General features: G+C 39.0%; 2 protein-coding genes across 2 annotated transcripts in view; one reads left to right on the top strand and one right to left on the bottom strand.

Annotated features, from left to right (window-relative positions):
- Positions 1-17975, bottom strand: part of LOC306984759 (uncharacterized protein) — a 218689-nt gene that overhangs the window by 78033 nt on the left and 122681 nt on the right. The window lies entirely within an intron of this gene.
- On the top strand, positions 4873-8190 carry LOC306984585 (uncharacterized protein). The gene is made up of 4 exons (XM_079586063.1): positions 4873-5026; positions 5362-7418; positions 7505-7572; positions 7827-8190. Exons 1-3 carry the CDS (start codon positions 4930-4932, stop codon positions 7529-7531), a joined length of 2181 nt encoding a protein of 726 aa, XP_079442189.1. The 5' UTR covers positions 4873-4929; the 3' UTR covers positions 7532-7572; positions 7827-8190.

The raw sequence follows: 17975 nt of genomic DNA, 5'->3' as shown, positions 1-17975 counted from the left end.
AAGTTTCTCAATCACACCATAATCATCCTGTGGTTCATCTCAAATTCAATCCTGTGTTTTATTTTTTGTAAAAACATTTAGTCATAAAACTTTAAATGTAACTTACATTGTGATGTGTTTCTATATTCCCCTGCTGAAAAAATATATTAAAACCCTTTACATATAATTCAAACAAGAAATTAATCAATTTTGCTTTATTGTTGTTTTGTTTTTAGTTTACGGTAAAACAAGGCATTTCTTACATAAAAAAATGCTATATGAGTGCATCATGGTGAATATTCAATAACAATTTGAGTATTTTTAGTACTGTATATGATCAAAATTTATAAAAGTAAACATGCTGAATGAATACACAGACAAAATTACCTTAATATGCTTTAATTTGGGTATGAATTAGAAATAATGATTTCTAAGCAGTCCTACAATCATTACCCATAATAGTTTTTACTTGTATTGGATAGTGAAATACTGGAAGACAGTGTAGCATGTGTAAGAATGCTTACCTTCACTGAGTAAACCTGCACAGATGTAAACATAAGACACACAGATATTAGTGCTCTTTATCAAATTAAAGTAACAATGAAAATAGTGTGATTTTGCTGAGTTTTACTTACTGGATGATTCTGAATCTTTATTTTGCAATGCTAAAAAAAAAATACACACAAGATTTGTAATTCATGCCTGCAGGGTCTTTCACTTACACTACAGGAAACATCACAAGTGCTGTAAATGTTTGAACTGAGCTGCACAGTTTGCAGGAATGACTCGTTTACAATATAAAACCTCATGCATCAAAGCCAAAAACTCATTTCAACTCTTCACAATCAGAAATAGAATGTAGAGCAATAAAATTGATTATTGTCCAATGATATCGGAAGTATTACCTCGGTACGGTATCGACGCCATCTTGTTTGGTATGAGAAGTCCAAAGTCCCTCAAAGTCCCTCAGCTCATTATAAGTCTGAGTCTCTTCACAGAAGCAGACACTATATATTCCTGCAAAAGAGGATTGGAGTCCAATTCACGATTAATTAAAACCGAAAAATCAGTATAACCCACACTGTGTGCACTGCACGCCTGTTACCTAACAACAGGAAAACACTCACGAACAAATGAGAGATGGTATACGGAAGTGCTAACCACAGAATGAAGAAAAGAAATGGTCTAAATCACATGTGAAAACAGTTGATAAGAGAGCTGAAGTGATTGGATTATAGTGGCAAGACAAGAATATACACAAAACCACACACAAACACACACATATATATTACATAAAAAGTAATTGAACAGAATGAAAGGAAGAATATTCATATTGTCCTTGTGTAGTTGCTCGACCTTTGCTTCACTTTAAACGATCCTCGCAACAGAAGGGGACTCAGCTTTTACTCAAAAGTTAAAATGCCTGGGCAAAAATCTCACCAAAATGAACAAAAATGCCCCCAAAATTCAACAAAAATGTCTCTAAGTTCTTGGTTTTTGGCTCTCTTTTTTTTTTTTTTGGCTTATATTTGATAGGACAGTAGAGATTTTTGACAGGAAAGCATGGGGTAGAGAGAGAGGGGAACTGGATCGGCAAAGGATCTCGAGCTGGGAATCGACCTCGGGTCTTTTGCGCTATATGTCGACACACTAACCACGAGGCTATTGGCGCCGACAAGTTATTGTTTTCAAAATTCATAAGACTACCACACGAGCAAGAGTGCTGTTTTCCTGAATATCAGCATACTCGAAAATGTGATATTGATTTTATACAACAGTACTATAAGTTAATATTAGTAGACTTGAATTTTAGTCACAATATTGTAAATTTTTTGCTCTATTTTTATGTATGATGTTTAATTACTGAATTAATCTGCATTTTAGAACGAGAACTGAATGATATGGTGGTCGACGATGTCAAAGGCCGCTGAAAGGTCAAGGAGAATGAGCAGAGAGGGGGATCCAGAATCTGCAGAGATGAGAAGATGAGAAGGTCATCGGTTACCCTCAACAGTGCTGTCTCTGAACTATGAGCAGTGCGAAAACCAGATTGCAATGTTTCAAACAGTGAATGACGTTGTAGATGTTCCTGTAGCTGTGCAGCAACAGCTTTTTCAAGCACCTTGGGCAGGAATGGAAGATGGGAGATGGGCCGATAGTTGGAGAGGATTTCTGGGTCAAGGTTAGGTTTCTTCAGGAGAGGTTTGATAACGGCAGTTTTGAGTGGCGGTGGGACATGACCAGAGTTTAATGAATGGTTTATTATTTGTGTAATGAGAGGACTAATGGCCGACAGGTTTGATTTGATGAGTGCTGTAGGGAAGGGGTCCAGTGGACAGGTGGAAGGCTTCATCTTTTTAATGAGACCCTCGACTTCAATCTGTATTGACTGTAGTGAAAGTGCTGAAAAAAGGGGGTTGTGAGCATTCACAGTAGAGAGGTGTCTTTGTTTACAGAATAAAACATTGTAAAAAGTTACCTGTTGTTAGTGTTTTTTAGGCCATTGTTTTGTGGGTGTTTGTTGGCTGTCAACCTTTCCAAGTGTTATGGAAGAATGTGTTGATTTGAGACATGTATGAAGTGATTTGAGACATGTATGAAGTGATTTGAGACATGTATGAAGTGATCTGAGACATGTATGAAGTGATTTGGTAGTTTTAGTGCATGTGAATGTGAAATGAACTGCTGTGCCGAGCTGAAAGTTGGTTAGGAGAACTGTGTGAAGAGTTTTGAAAAAGTGACCTAAGTATTGAGAAATGTGTCCGCGACTGTAAAAAACTGTAATTTGGAAACGAGGGTTTACAGATCACAATGCAAGCGGGAGAAGCCTCGTGGATCACAGATGAACAACATCCAGGATCAACACTGTTACCGCAGGGTAAGATTCAATTAATTTACATGTAACCAGTTTAATATGGAGAGGCACTGAGATGCAGACCTTTTTTTAAGTGTTTTTAACACTGTACATGACATCAGAACAGTTAGCTACTTAAGTTTGTACATTTTCATGGACTAACTTACTTTAATTGTAACTTAATACGAGTATGACAACCAATGAATGTTTTCATCGTCATTCATTGGGATTGGGGTTGAGACCTTCAGGACCAGGTTACTGCGCACACATCATTGGATTAATACACAATCCAGAGCAGACATTTTGTTCTGTCTTGTTTGGGTTTAGGAAATGGAATAAAATAAATGCCATTGCCAATCCTCTCAGGAGTGTTACACAAGTACCCGCACATCTTTTACCATTTTTGTAGCATAAACACCATCAAACCGATGAGAGCTTCGGATCTTCCCATGTTTCTCTATGGCGCTGAAACCTAAAGATGTCCGAGTTCCCGTGCAACTGATACTCAACTGCCATTGGCTCATCTGCGTTCGAGGAGAGAGGCTTACCGATACACAATCGGCCTTTGAATGCTGCCTTTGAATTGGGACACAGCACAAATATAGGGCGGAATAGGAAAAAAATGATCTATTCAGTAACTGATGACTTTTATAAGGCGAACCGCACGGCCGAAAAGCACTTTCAGTTGCTCATGGGCTGTGCTGCGAAAAAGGCTATAGGTCATTAAATACTGCTCTACAAACCCTGTGATACATCTTTTCACACTGAGGACAATTGAGGGACTCATACACAACTATTACAGGCTCAAGATGGCAACACATGATGCATTTAGAGCTGGGAACTTTTGAACAGTATGATTGGTGCAAGTTGTACTTATATGTAAATATCTTATCTTACTCTTCACTTTAAATTTACACACAAACACTTCCCTATAAACACTTCCCCTGAGGGGAATACCCATTGCTATTGCCAAGCTTTATATGGACAGACCCTCGACTCCTTGATTTTGATTAAGGAAGCAACTCTGCCCATATGAAGGACATGTCCCAAATTGTACACTTCACATGCTCTTGCGGACTTACAATGGCTGTCGCGCATGTGTCCGTTAAGTCTACAAGACTGCTGGGCGTCGATTATTGTGTTTTTAATTCTAGGTTTCAGAAGAGTGTTGGCATACGCCCCATTAGCAGCCGATATGTGCTCTCGATGCACACTTTCACAGAGCCCACGAGACAGTCAAAGCGGCATTATGTCACGAAACTGTGAACTCGGAAGAAGACAGAGGGCTTAGCGGTTCGATTTGACTCGCCGTACACTTATTTACTCGGAGATGATAAAGCGTTTAAATTTTTTTTTATTGCACCTTGAAACCTATTTGCACCTTGAAACCTATTTCTCAGTTTGCGTTCTTGAGACACCAGTCACTGATGTTGTGCGAGTGAACGGATCCGAGCGCATTAGGGGTTTTCTGTTAGAACGGTGCCGTGTTAGCGGCCCCTAAGTTAATAACTAATGATCTTTGCAACGGAAGAGAATCAATCAAAACTTGAATCTAGAGCTGCTGTAAAGCCAAAACAATCTCTGTTACTTTAATTTCCTATCATCACTGTAAATCTGCTTTGAAACAATCTATATTGTTAAAAGCGCTGTATAAATGAAGGTGACTTGACTTCAGTCAGCTCCAGCTCTCAAAATGCAACACGACATCACAGCAGACCGAGTGTGTTTACTACCACAACACACAACTGTAGTGTATGATATATTATTTATTTAATTTAACTGCATATACTGTACTTGTCGCTACCTTACCATGACTAATTTTTTTGCAGTTCATTTTTGTTTGTGTAATATTTTTCATATTTCCAACAAGTAGGCCTATAGGTATAGTACAGAGCAAAAAAAATTAAACAGCATCATAGCAGATTCCAAGTAATCAGGGTCTTATTAAGGCGTTGTTTCATTTAATCCTTTTGCACAGGTTCTGCAAAAAAATGGGCAGGTCAGCCCTATATAAATGACCGGTGCTCATTCTAAAGACCACAGATCATCTGTGACTGACCACATACTGTACTTTAACTGTAAGTAAGTGTAAAAACATGGATTCTAAAATCTTTTTTGTAAAATTTGAAAACAGCGATATTAAGGGCACACCTGAAGGTCAACACCAGGATGAAGGAAAACCCCGAAAGTGCAGTAAGTTAAGCTTATTCTGAAGCAGAGATGGTGTCATTAATGTTTGAGAAACTGAGAAATTTTACATAAAATTTCAATTATTGTTCTCTAAGAACAATATGTCAATGTTTAAATGTGAAATGTATTAACATAATTATTTTTTTCTCTTTGCAGCAGCAGCATATGTTCTTGTTTGTATTTGTTTTTACCATATATTAATTTCAGATGATCGTCATTATAAAAGAGCATTCAAAAGAGCACTGTTTGAAAAACCTTTTCAATACTTACAAAGGTTGATTTTAAGAGTTATATTTTATCATGAGTGATATTTGTGTGTTTCTCTCTCTGTTTGTCAGGAGGATGTAGGTGTTTGGTGTTGATGACAGTGTGTCTCGGGCTCATTTGTGCTCTTCTACTGGTCTACATCATTCTGCTGCACATCACCATCACAGCAGAGAGAAACCAGTTAAAGAACACAGTTGAAGAGTTCAATCAGACGATCAACAGCTTAAAGGACAAACACACTAAACTAATGAGTGAAAAAGACCAACTGCAGAACAACTTCAGCTCTTTGAGTCAGAAGAAACTGGAGCTGGAGACCAAAGTTAATAACCTCACTGCTGAGAAAAAACGCTTACAGGACAGTTTCAACTCCTCGAGTCAGAAGAACCTGGAGCTGGAGACCAAAGTCAGTAACCTCACTGCTGAGAAAACCCAGTTACAGAGAAGCGTTGACTCTTTGAGTCAGAAGAAACTGGAGCTGGAGACAAGAGTCAATAATCTCACTGTTGAGAAAACCCAGTTACAGAGAAGCGTTGACTTTTTGAGTCAGAAGAAACTGGAGCTGGAGACCAGTGTCAATAACCTCACTGCTGAGAAAACCCAGTTACAGGACAGTTTCAACTCCTCGAGTCAGAAGAACCTGGAGCTGGAGACCAGAGTCAGTAACCTCACTGTTGAGAAAACCCAGTTACAGAGAAGCGTTGACTCTTTGAGTCAGAAGAACCTGGAGCTGGAGACCAGAGTCAGTAACCTCACTGTTGAGAAAACCCAGTTACAGAGAAGCGTTGACTCTTTGAGTCAGAAGAACCTGGAGCTGGAGACCAGCATCAATAACCTCACTGCTGAGAAAACCCAGTTACAGAGAAGCGTTGACTCTTTGAGTCAGAAGAACCTGGAGCTGGAGACCAGCATCAATAACCTCACTGCTGAGAAAACCCAGTTACAGAGAAGCGTTGACTCTTTGAGTCAGAAGAACCTGGAGCTGGAGACCAGAGTCAGTAACCTCACTGTTGAGAAAACCCAGTTACAGAGAAGCGTTGACTCTTTGAGTCAGAAGAAACTGGAGCTGGAGACAAGAGTCAATAATCTCACTGTTGAGAAAACCCAGTTACAGAGAAGCGTTGACTCTTTGAGTCAGAAGAACCTGGAGCTGGAGACCAGCATCAATAACCTCACTGCTGAGAAAACCCAGTTACAGAGAAGCGTTGACTCTTTGAGTCAGAAGAACCTGGAGCTGGAGACCAGCATCAATAACCTCACTGCTGAGAAAACCCAGTTACAGAGAAGCGTTGACTCTTTGAGTCAGAAGAACCTGGAGCTGGAGACCAGAGTCAGTAATCTCACTGCTGAGAAAACCCAGTTACAGGACAGTTTCAACTCTTTGAGTCAGAAGAACCTGGAGCTGGAGACCAGAGTCAGTAACCTCACTGCTGAGAAAACCCAGTTACAGAGAAGCGTTGACTCTTTGAGTCAGAAGAACCTGGAGCTGGAGACCAGCATCAATAATCTCACTGCTGAGAAAAGCCAGTTACAGGACAGTTTCAACTCTTTGAGTCAGAAGAACCTGGAGCTGGAGACCAGCGTCAATAACCTCACTGCTGAGAAAACCCAGTTACAGGACAGTTTCAACTCTTTGAGTCAGAAGAACCTGGAGCTGGAGACCAGAGTCAGTAATCTCACTGCTGAGAAAACCCAGTTACAGGACAGTTTCAACTCTTTGAGTCAGAAGAACCTGGAGCTGGAGACCAGCGTCAATAACCTCACTGCTGAGAAAACCCAGTTACAGGACAGTTTCAACTCTTTGAGTCAGAAGAACCTGGAGCTGGAGACCAGAGTCAGTAATCTCACTGCTGAGAAAACCCAGTTACAGGACAGTTTCAACTCTTTGAGTCAGAAGAACCTGGAGCTGGAGACCAGAGTCAATAATCTCACTGCTGAGAAAAGCCAGTTACAGGACAGTTTCAACTCCTCGAGTCAGAAGAACCTGGAGCTGGAGACCAGAGTCAGTAACCTCACTGCTGAGAAAAGCCAGTTACAGGACAGTTTCAACTCTGTCGAAACTCTGAAGAAATTTGAGTTAGATGGCAAAGTCACATCTCTGATTGATTTATACAGAAAGTTAATGATAAAGGTAAGTACAGTTCTGTTTTTGTGTAAGTTCTTACTTTTTCCTCTTCTTTTATGAATACAGGTTTTAAAAAAGTGTGTTTCTGTTAGGGAATCGGTAGGGTTGGTTTTTCTTAACCCCCGAGTCGAAGAGCTGGCAGTATGAAATGGGTGGATGGGTAAGTACTAAAAAGCACTGTGTATTTATTAGTTTAGTTTTTTTTTTTTTACTCCATATCCATCAGGAAGTGTCTGAAAACACACCTCTTACATGACCTCAACAACCACAAGCAAATCAACTTCCTATAAATAAATTATATTATTCTTCTCTATTTTACTTGTCTGCACTTTCACTTCTTTGCTACTCTGATTATTGTTGATTCATGAATTTTGTGGTTCTGAATAATTAACTAAACTGATACATGTTATTCAGGTTTTGGTACTCAGGTGAGCCGAATGATGCGTGGAAGAATGAGGATTGTGTTGAAATGTATTCTTCAGTTCCTCTCCAGAACTGGAATGATCTCCCATGCACCCAAAGCAGAAGAGGGATTTGTGAGAAATAGGCTTCGTCCTGGCTTGTGCTTTTATTTGTATTATTTTATGGAATCATTTATATTGTGTTCACATAATTTCTAATTGAGGTTCCTGCCTTTTTAAACAGCCTGCTAGTTTCATTTGATATGAACCGCTTTCATGATATCAATTTTGTTTTATAATTTTTCTGTAATGTACAAAATCAAGAATGTAAAAATTGTAATTTTTTTCTCATTCTTTATTAAACTCACAACATTCTGTTTCTTGTGTGGTGAATTATTAATTACTTATTAATTCATTATTGAATATTATTAAAACCTCATAATTGGGGGTCAGATTAAATAAAAAAGGAAGGGAATGTATTTATTTGCTTGTTTGATGCAAAATTCAGTCTGAGGGCAGGAAGTAAAAAGCATAATGGACGAGATAGAAAATGGACGAGGAAAGTTCGTACTGTGCTGGTTTAGAACTGTATAAACAGAAAATTGATCCTTATGTTATGAATAGGAGGGAATTTTCTACTGAATTGAAATACTTGCCTGCCACCGAGGCGGTAGATATAGAGAATGTGAAGCTGACTTCAGACCTGACTGGTTAAAAAGAGATGGTATTATTAACAACCGATCGTCTGCTAGCTGTCTCATGTTACTGAGGTCCGATAAATACCAACACATAGAGACTCTTTCACCCAAATATCATCATATAGAGACTTTGTCTGTTCCCCAAATTACTAAATACAAAATAATTCCCAAACCCATTTAAGGGTAAAAATTGTATTGATGTTCAACAAATTAAAAACAGATACAATATAATTATATATACTGATATAATACAGATGAACAAATTATAAAGCTTGGGTTGCTGAATATTAGATCCCTTTCTTCAAAAGCACTTATTTTAAATTATATGATTACAGATCATAACCTTGTGCTGTGTTTGACAGAAACCTGGCTAAAACCAGACTATTACATTATTTTAAACAAGTCCACCCCCACATTTCGTGGAAAGAAAGCCTTATTGCATCAGAAAGGCCCTAAAAACTGCCAGATCTGCTTATTTTTCGACTCTCTTAGAAGAAAACAAACACAACCCATAAGTATTTATTGGATACAGTGACTAAATTAATGAAAAATAAACCTTCGACTAAAGACATTTCCAAACAGCACAGCAGTAATGATGTTATAAACTTCTTTACTTGCTAAATTGATCATATTGGAGAGATTATAAATGATAACCATGCAACTGTCTACTACAGTATCACATCAAAAATGTATTTATTAATTAATTTATACATTAATTGGAAGAATTGTCTAAACAATTGTCTCGTTATCATCAAAATCAATGTAATAAAGTTAGTTGTTGTGGGAAGAAAGAGGCAGGAACTGGCGAACGTTCAAACAAACTTTACACGGACGACTGCCGCATACACAAACAAAACATAACATAAATAGACCTGGGGTCCGTTCTTCGTACGTTGCTTAAAACATCCGAGATCAACTGAGACATCCAAGATGATATAATCGGCCTAATCATGATCTGGCTAATTGGGTTTTTCGAACACACCAGCCGGTTATGATTAGTATAGCTGGATTGAGTTATCTGAGATAATTGCGCGTGCATGCGCTGGTTTAAAAGGGGATATGTATCGATAGTAGAAACATTGATCAGCAACGCTGCTATTGGCTCACCGTGGCCAAAGAGCACGCACAGTTTTTCTCCGCAGCAGAGCAAAAATAGTAGCCTAGTCGAAGTTTATGCGGAATTTTAATGTTTAATGAAAACGCCAAGGAAGACATCAAAGTCTGTAAAAGCCAGGAGATGGGGCTGGCAAATAGTAGCAAACAAATTAAATTCAATAGTGGGGACCATGTTAAATGTTTCTATCACTTGTTACAGTAGCCTATATACATTTTTGTATTATAATTATATTTCATAATTACTTTGTTCATTGAAATGTCAGAGCCACCACCCACTATAACATTGGAACAAGTAAAAGTGAAAATGGTAATCTTTACTAAGCTACTTATACTGTTCTTGGTCTCTTTTAAAAATACACCGTTAAAAGATGTGCATGTTGTTCATGTGCAGCAACCAAGAAAAAGGCTATACAAATTTTAATAAAAAACAGGTGGTGGTCCTGCTTACTGTCCACTTGTCCACTTACTCCCCGACAGAAGGGCTGGCCCTTGGGTTGAATATGAATTGACCCTATTGTGGGGGGCATCTCTTCCTTAGACCCACGGCAGGGACCAGTAGCAGCAACAGCTTCATTACTGGTAAATGAGCTTTTAATTATCTTAGTACACTGTAAAATAATTTGTTGCTGCATTAAATTAAGTAGGCCTATTATCCAAATGGCTGGTCTAAAGCCTGAATTGCTTTACTTTATGAAAGTAAAGCATAAAGTAAAGGGTCAGGGAATGGGGTCATAAAATACTGCCTGCAGGTATAGCCCCTGTGTCTCCAAGCATGTTGTAATCACCTACATAATGAAAAAAAAATAGTTATGTTAGGCTCAGAATACGTGTAGCCTGTGTAAAGTGTGCTTGATATTTATATTTTCTGTTTCCATGTTCAAATAATGTGCTACATGTGACTATGTGACTGATATGGTATAGTGCCACCAAGACATTTTAGTCAGTCAACTGCATACTTTTTGATTCCATTCCTTTTTTTTTTTTTTTTCATATAATATTACAAATATGATACATTTAGAATTGTAATAGTAACTTACCTGCACATTTACACTGTTCACAAAATCCTCTTCATTGAGGCCTTGATGGGAACGTGTGTACAGTCTCTGGCACCAATCACGTTAGTGAAGCCTGACACAAAGGCTACTGTAAATCATACTTATTGGCCAAGTCATGATTGCATGATCTTCATTAAAAAAATATAATGTAAATGCATTGGCAAAATAAAAAAAAATTATCTGCTTTACAACCTTGGGTCTGAAAAAAAAACATAAAAAAACATAAAAAAAAAAAAAAAAGCTTGAGCGCGAGGTAAACTTTGTGAATGGCACGACAGGCAGCACTTTTCACCAAGTTCACCGTATCACTCGCAAAGAATCTCAGGGAAATGCACAGTTTGTGCTGTTTTTAAAGCCCGACTCCGACATTAAATGTGTTGTTCCAACAAATTAATGATACAAATGACACTCACGAGTCACGAGAAAAACGATATCTCTCTAAAAAGTACGCTATCGCGCTGCGCTAAAGGACTTCCCGGATCACCTCCGCTTATAAAGCCGGGATCTAATCCTGTTAACATGAAATAAGCCTGCTCGCGAGCAGGTTTAAGATTGCGCACCTGTTGCTATGACAGCAAGTCCAGGATGAGCGTCGAAGAACCAAACAATCCAAGATCATGCCAAATCGCCAACAATCAAATCCAGCTAAGAGAGTTAGCGACGTACGAAGAACGGACCCCAGGCCTGGTCCTCTCTCGTCCTTCACTGTCGTCGCTCCTCCTTTATGCTTCCGAGGCTCCTCTGTGAGAGATATGAGACTGGTGTAGCACACAGCACGCTCATCAATCACGCCACTGGCCTCGCTCCATCTCTAACGGCACTCGGCCTCACCTTGCGTGCCACAATCAACAACATGTTTAGACCCTATACGACTAAGCTACTGAAAGAGATTATTCCAGATGTCATAGATCATCTTCTTAATATAATTCAATCATCTTTGTCATTAGGATACGTACCGAAAACTTTTAAGCTGGCTATTATTAAAACTCTTATTAAAAACTTGGAACTTGATCCTACAGAATTAGTCAATTACAGGGTGATCTTGAATCTACCTTTTCTGTCAAAAATACTAGAAAAGGAAGTATCCTCACAGCTATGTTCCTCTTCAGTAATAAATGGTATCTGCAAGGTCTTCCGGTAAGGATTTAGGACATACCATAGTACTGAGACAGCTCTCATTAGAGTCACAAATGATTTGCTCTTATCATCTGATGATGGTTGTACTGTATCTCTCTATTAGTGTTACTGGATCTTAGTGCTGCATTTGATACCATCGACCAACACATTCTTTTGAATAGACTAAATAATTATGTTTGTATTAGTGGAATTGCATTGGCAGGGTTCAAATCATACTTATCTGACCGTTATCAGTTTGTAGCAGTAAATGAAGAGATGACATTTCGATCACAAGTTCAGTATGGAATACCGCAAGGCTCAATACTAGGACCGCTGCTGTTCACCCTGCACATGTTACCCTGCACATGTGTTCACCCTGCACATATACGCTTGGAAGATATCATTAGGTAGTTCATGACACGCATTCCTGTCTGTCTCAGAGGGGAGAGAGCCGAGCCCATGCACTTGGTAAAATTGCATGGAACCAGAGACAGTCCGAATGGGAGGACTGTATATTGGTAAGCCACCCCTCGAACGTGAATCTCATGAACGTTTTGTGATGAGCGGCTATTTGGATATGAAAGTAAGCATCTTTCAGATCCACCAATAAGAACCAGTCCCCTGGACAAATTTGCGCAAGGATCTGCTTCAAAGTCAACATCCTGAATGGCCTCTTCATTAATGTGCGATTCAGGAGCCTAAGGTCGAGGATGGGCCTGAGCCTACCAGCGGCTGTAAAAGCCTGACTCGCTACTCTCTGGTGGGCCGTTTTGACGGTGCCCTTCACCAGCATACACTGCACTTCGGAGTGGAGAATGTGAGTGCCGTTGTCCTGAACTGAAGTTTGAACCACACCCCTGAAGCGGGGAGGCCTGCGAGCGAATTGAAGCCAGTAGCCTCAGTTTATAGTCTGCAAAACCTAGTCTGACACGCCCGGGATGGCTTCCCATGCGTGAAGCCGGACGGCAAGGGGTCTGAGCCTTTCAGTCTTTCGCTCCACAGGGGCAATCACATTGACGCCCACATTGTCCACAAAGAGGAGACATGCTCTTTATAGCTAGTGGGTCCGCTTTCACAGCGGTAGTTTGCTTGGGTGCGTGCAATGTTGGTGGGACTGGCCCAGTGTTGACAGTGTGAACAAAGCTTCCAATGCCCAGAGCTAAATGGGGGGTTGGAAGGCAAATGCGAGACTTCTTCGAGGGCGGTCTGGCTTTGGCGGGACTTAGCCCTCTCCTCTTTTCTCCTGACAGATGTCGACGGCTTCTGTTCCGCCTGAGGAGTAGGCCCTACCCGCTAAGGGCTGAGGTGGTTCTGCAGGGCTTAGATGGATGGACAGCCTTGGCTTTCCACCTGTGGGTGGGCAGAGGTGCCTCTTCGAGAGGGGAGAGCTTCTCACAGCCCTTTTGCTCAGCACCATCAACGGCAGTGAGGGCAGTGGAGGCAGAAGAGTGGACGTGGGCCAAGTTTTTTGGTGAGCTCATAGTGAACTTCTGGAAAGAATGATGCGGGTCTCTGATGGGGGGCTTTTTGGTGGCACTTTCATTAAAATCAGTTACAGCAATTTCTTTACATGGGTAATAAAAAATTGTTATGAGACATATTTCTATGACTACATCCAAACCTAGTCTCCTAAATGCTAATCATTCCTTAGCAAAAGTAGCACATCCTCCTCCTATTGTATATACTCTGTCTTGTCCAATATAACCAAATTTAAATGTAACCATGTCTCATGTTACAAAATTACATCCGGTTTTCTTTTTAGATTACTTAAAAACGTTTTAATTTCTGTCCGTATGCAATTAGACTCCATCAGCACCATTCTTAACTACTATTTGATTCATAGTTGGATTCATAATTTCTAAAAAGCCTGGGTTTCTGAACTAGAATTAGATACTTCTTTGCTGCCTCTAATACTGTAAATGCTTTCTTCTCTATCATTCTGCTCAATTGCTACGTATACTACTTTACATGAATGCTATAAACTTTGTTCTGTCTATTTCTTTATTTTATATTGATGAGAGGGTTCTCTAAAAAAAACTTGTTCCTTTTCCTGCTTTTACAGGTTTATTTCCAGGTGTCTGTTTACTTCTGACACTTTCTTTAAAGCTTCTTCAAATGTGATTTTATACGACTTTCTGAGCTTCTTAGGCCTGTATTTGTTTCACACATCCGTTGTATGCTGCACTGTGTTGTTCTCCGCAGTTACAGCATTTAACTGGGACACTTCCCATATTCATGCTATCTTCCACACCTTGCACGCCTTTATTTACCCTTACATTGGTTGGCAATGTGTCCCAAACGTTGGCATTTAAAACATCTTATCACTGGAGAAACATTGCTTTAGCTGAAACATCCTAGGGGAACACCCGATATCAGGAATGTGTGCCAACATCTTTACAATCTTCTCTTGTTGTGCTTTGTTGATGGCATGAATCAAGATTCGTTTGTTATTTAAATATTAAGCCAACTTGACCATTCTAACTTCCTCTTCTATCGCATTAGCAATTGAGATCAGGTGGAAAGTATCCTCAAATGTCACAATAACTTTGAATTGTTGCTCACTGACAAAAACTGCGATTGCTTTATCAAGACCTCTTACTTTTTGAACTGTATCATCAGTATCATTCTGACCCTGAATCACTCTTTTTGAAGTCTTAGCATGTGTATTAGACCAAAAATCTGGCAAAATGTTTTTCCATCCTTCAGAAGCAGAATCTGCTCATCCCATCAACTGTATTGCATCATTATCACATGTATTGCTCATTGAATTGCTATAATGAGCATAGATTCAACACTACAATTACAATTAATTAAATTACATCACTTACCACTCATCTTGACATTAAGTGGCCCAATTTGTCCTCTTTTTTTTATTATATTCAACAATATTATTGATCTGCCTGCCATGACACCATTACATGAGAACTGAAATGAGTTGGATGATGACATCACTGTTTTCTCCAGAGCTGCTGTATAGATAAATTAACTAAATTAACTTTTTTACAACACAGACATACATCAACATTGAACTTACTTACGCTGGACTATGACACTATTTTTTTGTCTGTACAGCAGATCTAATACATAATGGTGACTTCAAAGACACAACATCAGCAACACACTACTTCACCAAACTTCACTAATTATATCAAAAAATATTTAGAGTTTAAATAAGTTATCTATAAAGATGTATTTTGTTTGCTATTGATTTATATCTAAATCTGTGTGTCTGTACGTCTGCTTCATTCTTGTTCTCTTCAGTTATTGCTCTTCCTCTTTCCTTCAGAAGACTCTGTTTATTAACATCAAAGTCACGTTGGATTTCCTCCTCAGCATAAAGGTTGAGAACACCGCAAATTCACCAATGTTAAATGTTCAAAACTAACACTGAAGTATAGGATCTACTCTGTAGTGTTAAATATTGAATTGTTTGTGCAGTAAATTAATCCATTAAGTTCACTTTACAAGTGATGATTGACAATTATTGATGGGGCCAAGGGATACATGATTATGTATTTCTGCCCAGCTAGCAACATTGGGCATCAACCACATGGCAAAGTGGCAGGACGTAGTGACGGCTTGCGTCACTTCACTTCAGAGTTCCTACTGGTGGTGCGAATGCAATTAGGAAAATGGCCCTATAGTGCAACATTTAGTTCTCAGGAGACTGCCCTGGGGCTAGTTCCTATAAGTTAGTTCCTATAACCACCAGGTGTGAAAGTCCCGACCCTTTGTCTGTGTGTGTACGAGACAGGGGCGTTTTTGGGGGGTCCCATCTTAAAATGAGGGGGCAACTAATATATATATATGTGTATGTATATATACACTGTAAAAAAAAAAAGTAACCTCTCCAAGTCAAAATATTCTAGTGACTGGTCACATCTAAATTTTTTAATTGGCCCAAGTGAAATTCTGTAAAATAAATTGAATTAATTGTTGCAATAGTCTGTTAACATTGGCTCAATGAGAAATAATATGTCAGACTAATTGAAAAATTTAGATGAGACCAGTCACTAGAAAATTTTCACTTGGGGATGTATTTATTTTTTACAGTGTATATATATATAGCTTAACGCATATAAATAAAATAGCTTAACACCTGCACACATATAAAACAGCATATTTACTTACAGACAACAGCCTACAACATAGCTCGGCGATTATGACCTTTCACGTGAGTCTTATAGAAAGGGCGATTATAAAAAGTGTCAATGATGTCATCATACTCAGTCCAGAGAATCCACCAATTCACGTTCGAAAAACAGCAGGGAAAGATTTAAAAGCAAATATATACAGCATTAAAAAAAATAGGCCTATGCGTTTCTGTGTCCTGAGAAGCCTTAAAATGCTGCAATTGTAGCTGAAGCTGAACAAACTCGCTGTCGCCTCTTAATAAGCTGAAGCAGACTCTGATGTAGATGGCACATTTTGTCTTTCTCGCCATCTTTCTGTGCTTTTTTTGAAAAAGCGTAATATTGTACTTTGCGCACCTTCCATTGACCCCGCATATTAATGAACTCTCACGTGAAGATGACAGCAGGTTACGCACAACACGTGACAGTCAAGTCAAGTTTGAAAACAGACGCATTTTTCCGTGCAGCATTTTGATTGGTCAATCTATCGATTAGACTTTTATTTTAAGCAATCAGACATCTGAGGCTACACCACTGGTTCGAGGCCTGGTGTCTGGATCCTGACACTTCTGTCTAGTCTTGGTTCATTTTCAGTGTCGTAGTCCTGACATCCACGAGCCGTACACTCTAAAAAAAATGCTGGGTTGTTTTAACCCAATTTTGGGTTAAATATGGACAAACCCAAACGTTGGATCAAAAATGCTATTTAAAAATTTAACCCAATGGCTGGGTTTGTCCATATTTGACCCAAAATTGGGTTAAAACAACCCAGCATTTTTTAGAGTGTATGCTTCTGTCAGTCTTATGTTTTTTGTTTGAGCACATGGCGGATGAAAGTTTGTTTGTTCTGTGTGTTTGTCTTTGCACGTGGCTTTTTGTTGTTTTCTGTGTATCATGTGCTCCTCTGTCAGTCTCTCGTCTTGGATCATCTGATTACACTCTAAAAAATGCTGGGTTATTTTTAAACCCAAATGTTGGGTTGAGCATTTTGACAATGCTGCTGGGTTATTTTCTCCATAATCTGCTGACAATGACCCAGCATTTGTGGTTGTTTTGGAAACGTTGACCCAGCGCTTACCTCCTCACGCGCTTTTGTCCCCCTCACACTGTTCAAATTACAACGTCAACAGGAGGACGAGAGGTTCAAGGCAAGCAGGAGCGAGCGTAAAGGTAAATAACACTGTTTTATTAAAACTATCCTAACGTTACGTAGTCAAAGAAGTCAGAAAGTCAATAAGAAGTTATGTTGAAATTAACTTTGAATTATTGACGACGCACCCTTATATTATTTAACGTAACACTAATGCTCCAGATTTAGCGTCTGTCGAACTAGCGACCGTTAGTCAGCGGCTACGCATAACATTCATCATTTTTACACGGTCTGTCATCAATTATTCCACTTATAACACGGTCACAATGTCTAAATACAGTTGTTGGTGTTTTATCTCCAGAAATGTTGCGGGTTTCTTGTACTGACTCTGCGGTGTTGGATGCAGTGTAACGTCACTGGCTAGTGGCTGATAGAGGTGTGCCGGTTTCAGAATTGGTGATGACGGTTATGATGTGAGTCAAATGTGACGGTTCGTAACATAACCGTCGGGGTTTTTTTTTAAATCCTTTAAAAAAAAAAAAGCAATGAACATGCTTTGTTTTAAATAAATCACACACACTAAACAAATCCTTTTAAAAACATAGGCTGCTTAAATTATATAAGAGCTGCATAAAAATGAATGAGTAGGCCTAAATTACAAATGATAAAATCTACATACCTTTATCAACGAAAAAAAAAGTCGAACAACGATTGTTGTGATAATACCTTAATTAAACTAACTAAATACAGGAAACAAAAAAAGTGCAATGACATTTTAAATTCCTAATCTTTTTCGACTTCAAAGTTCCGTGACAGGACAGTGTGCAAAAATGTGGACACAATTATGTATGCAGACGATACGGTAATTTTTACACAAGCCAAAAGGGCTGATGATGCAGCCCATCAGCTTACATTAGCCTTAAATGACTTACAAAAATGGCTGAATGATTCATG

Source organism: Phoxinus phoxinus (assembly GCF_949152265.1).
Source record: "Phoxinus phoxinus genome assembly, chromosome: 17".
In the NCBI taxonomy this organism is placed as follows: Eukaryota; Metazoa; Chordata; class Actinopteri; order Cypriniformes; family Leuciscidae; genus Phoxinus; species Phoxinus phoxinus.
The sequence above is the reverse complement of the archived record's forward strand: the minus strand, read 5'-3'. Positions and strand labels throughout refer to the sequence as shown.

Coding starts and splice junctions, on each gene's coding strand:
- LOC306984585 (XM_079586063.1), top strand. CDS start 4,930: ATGGATTCTAAAATCTTTTTTGTAAAATTTGAAAACAGCGATATTAAG. Junction 5,027..5,361: donor AGGAAAACCCCGAAAGTGCA/GTAAGTTAAGCT, acceptor TCTGTTTGTCAG/GAGGATGTAGGTGTTTGGTG. Junction 7,419..7,504: donor ACAGAAAGTTAATGATAAAG/GTAAGTACAGTT, acceptor TGTTTCTGTTAG/GGAATCGGTAGGGTTGGTTT.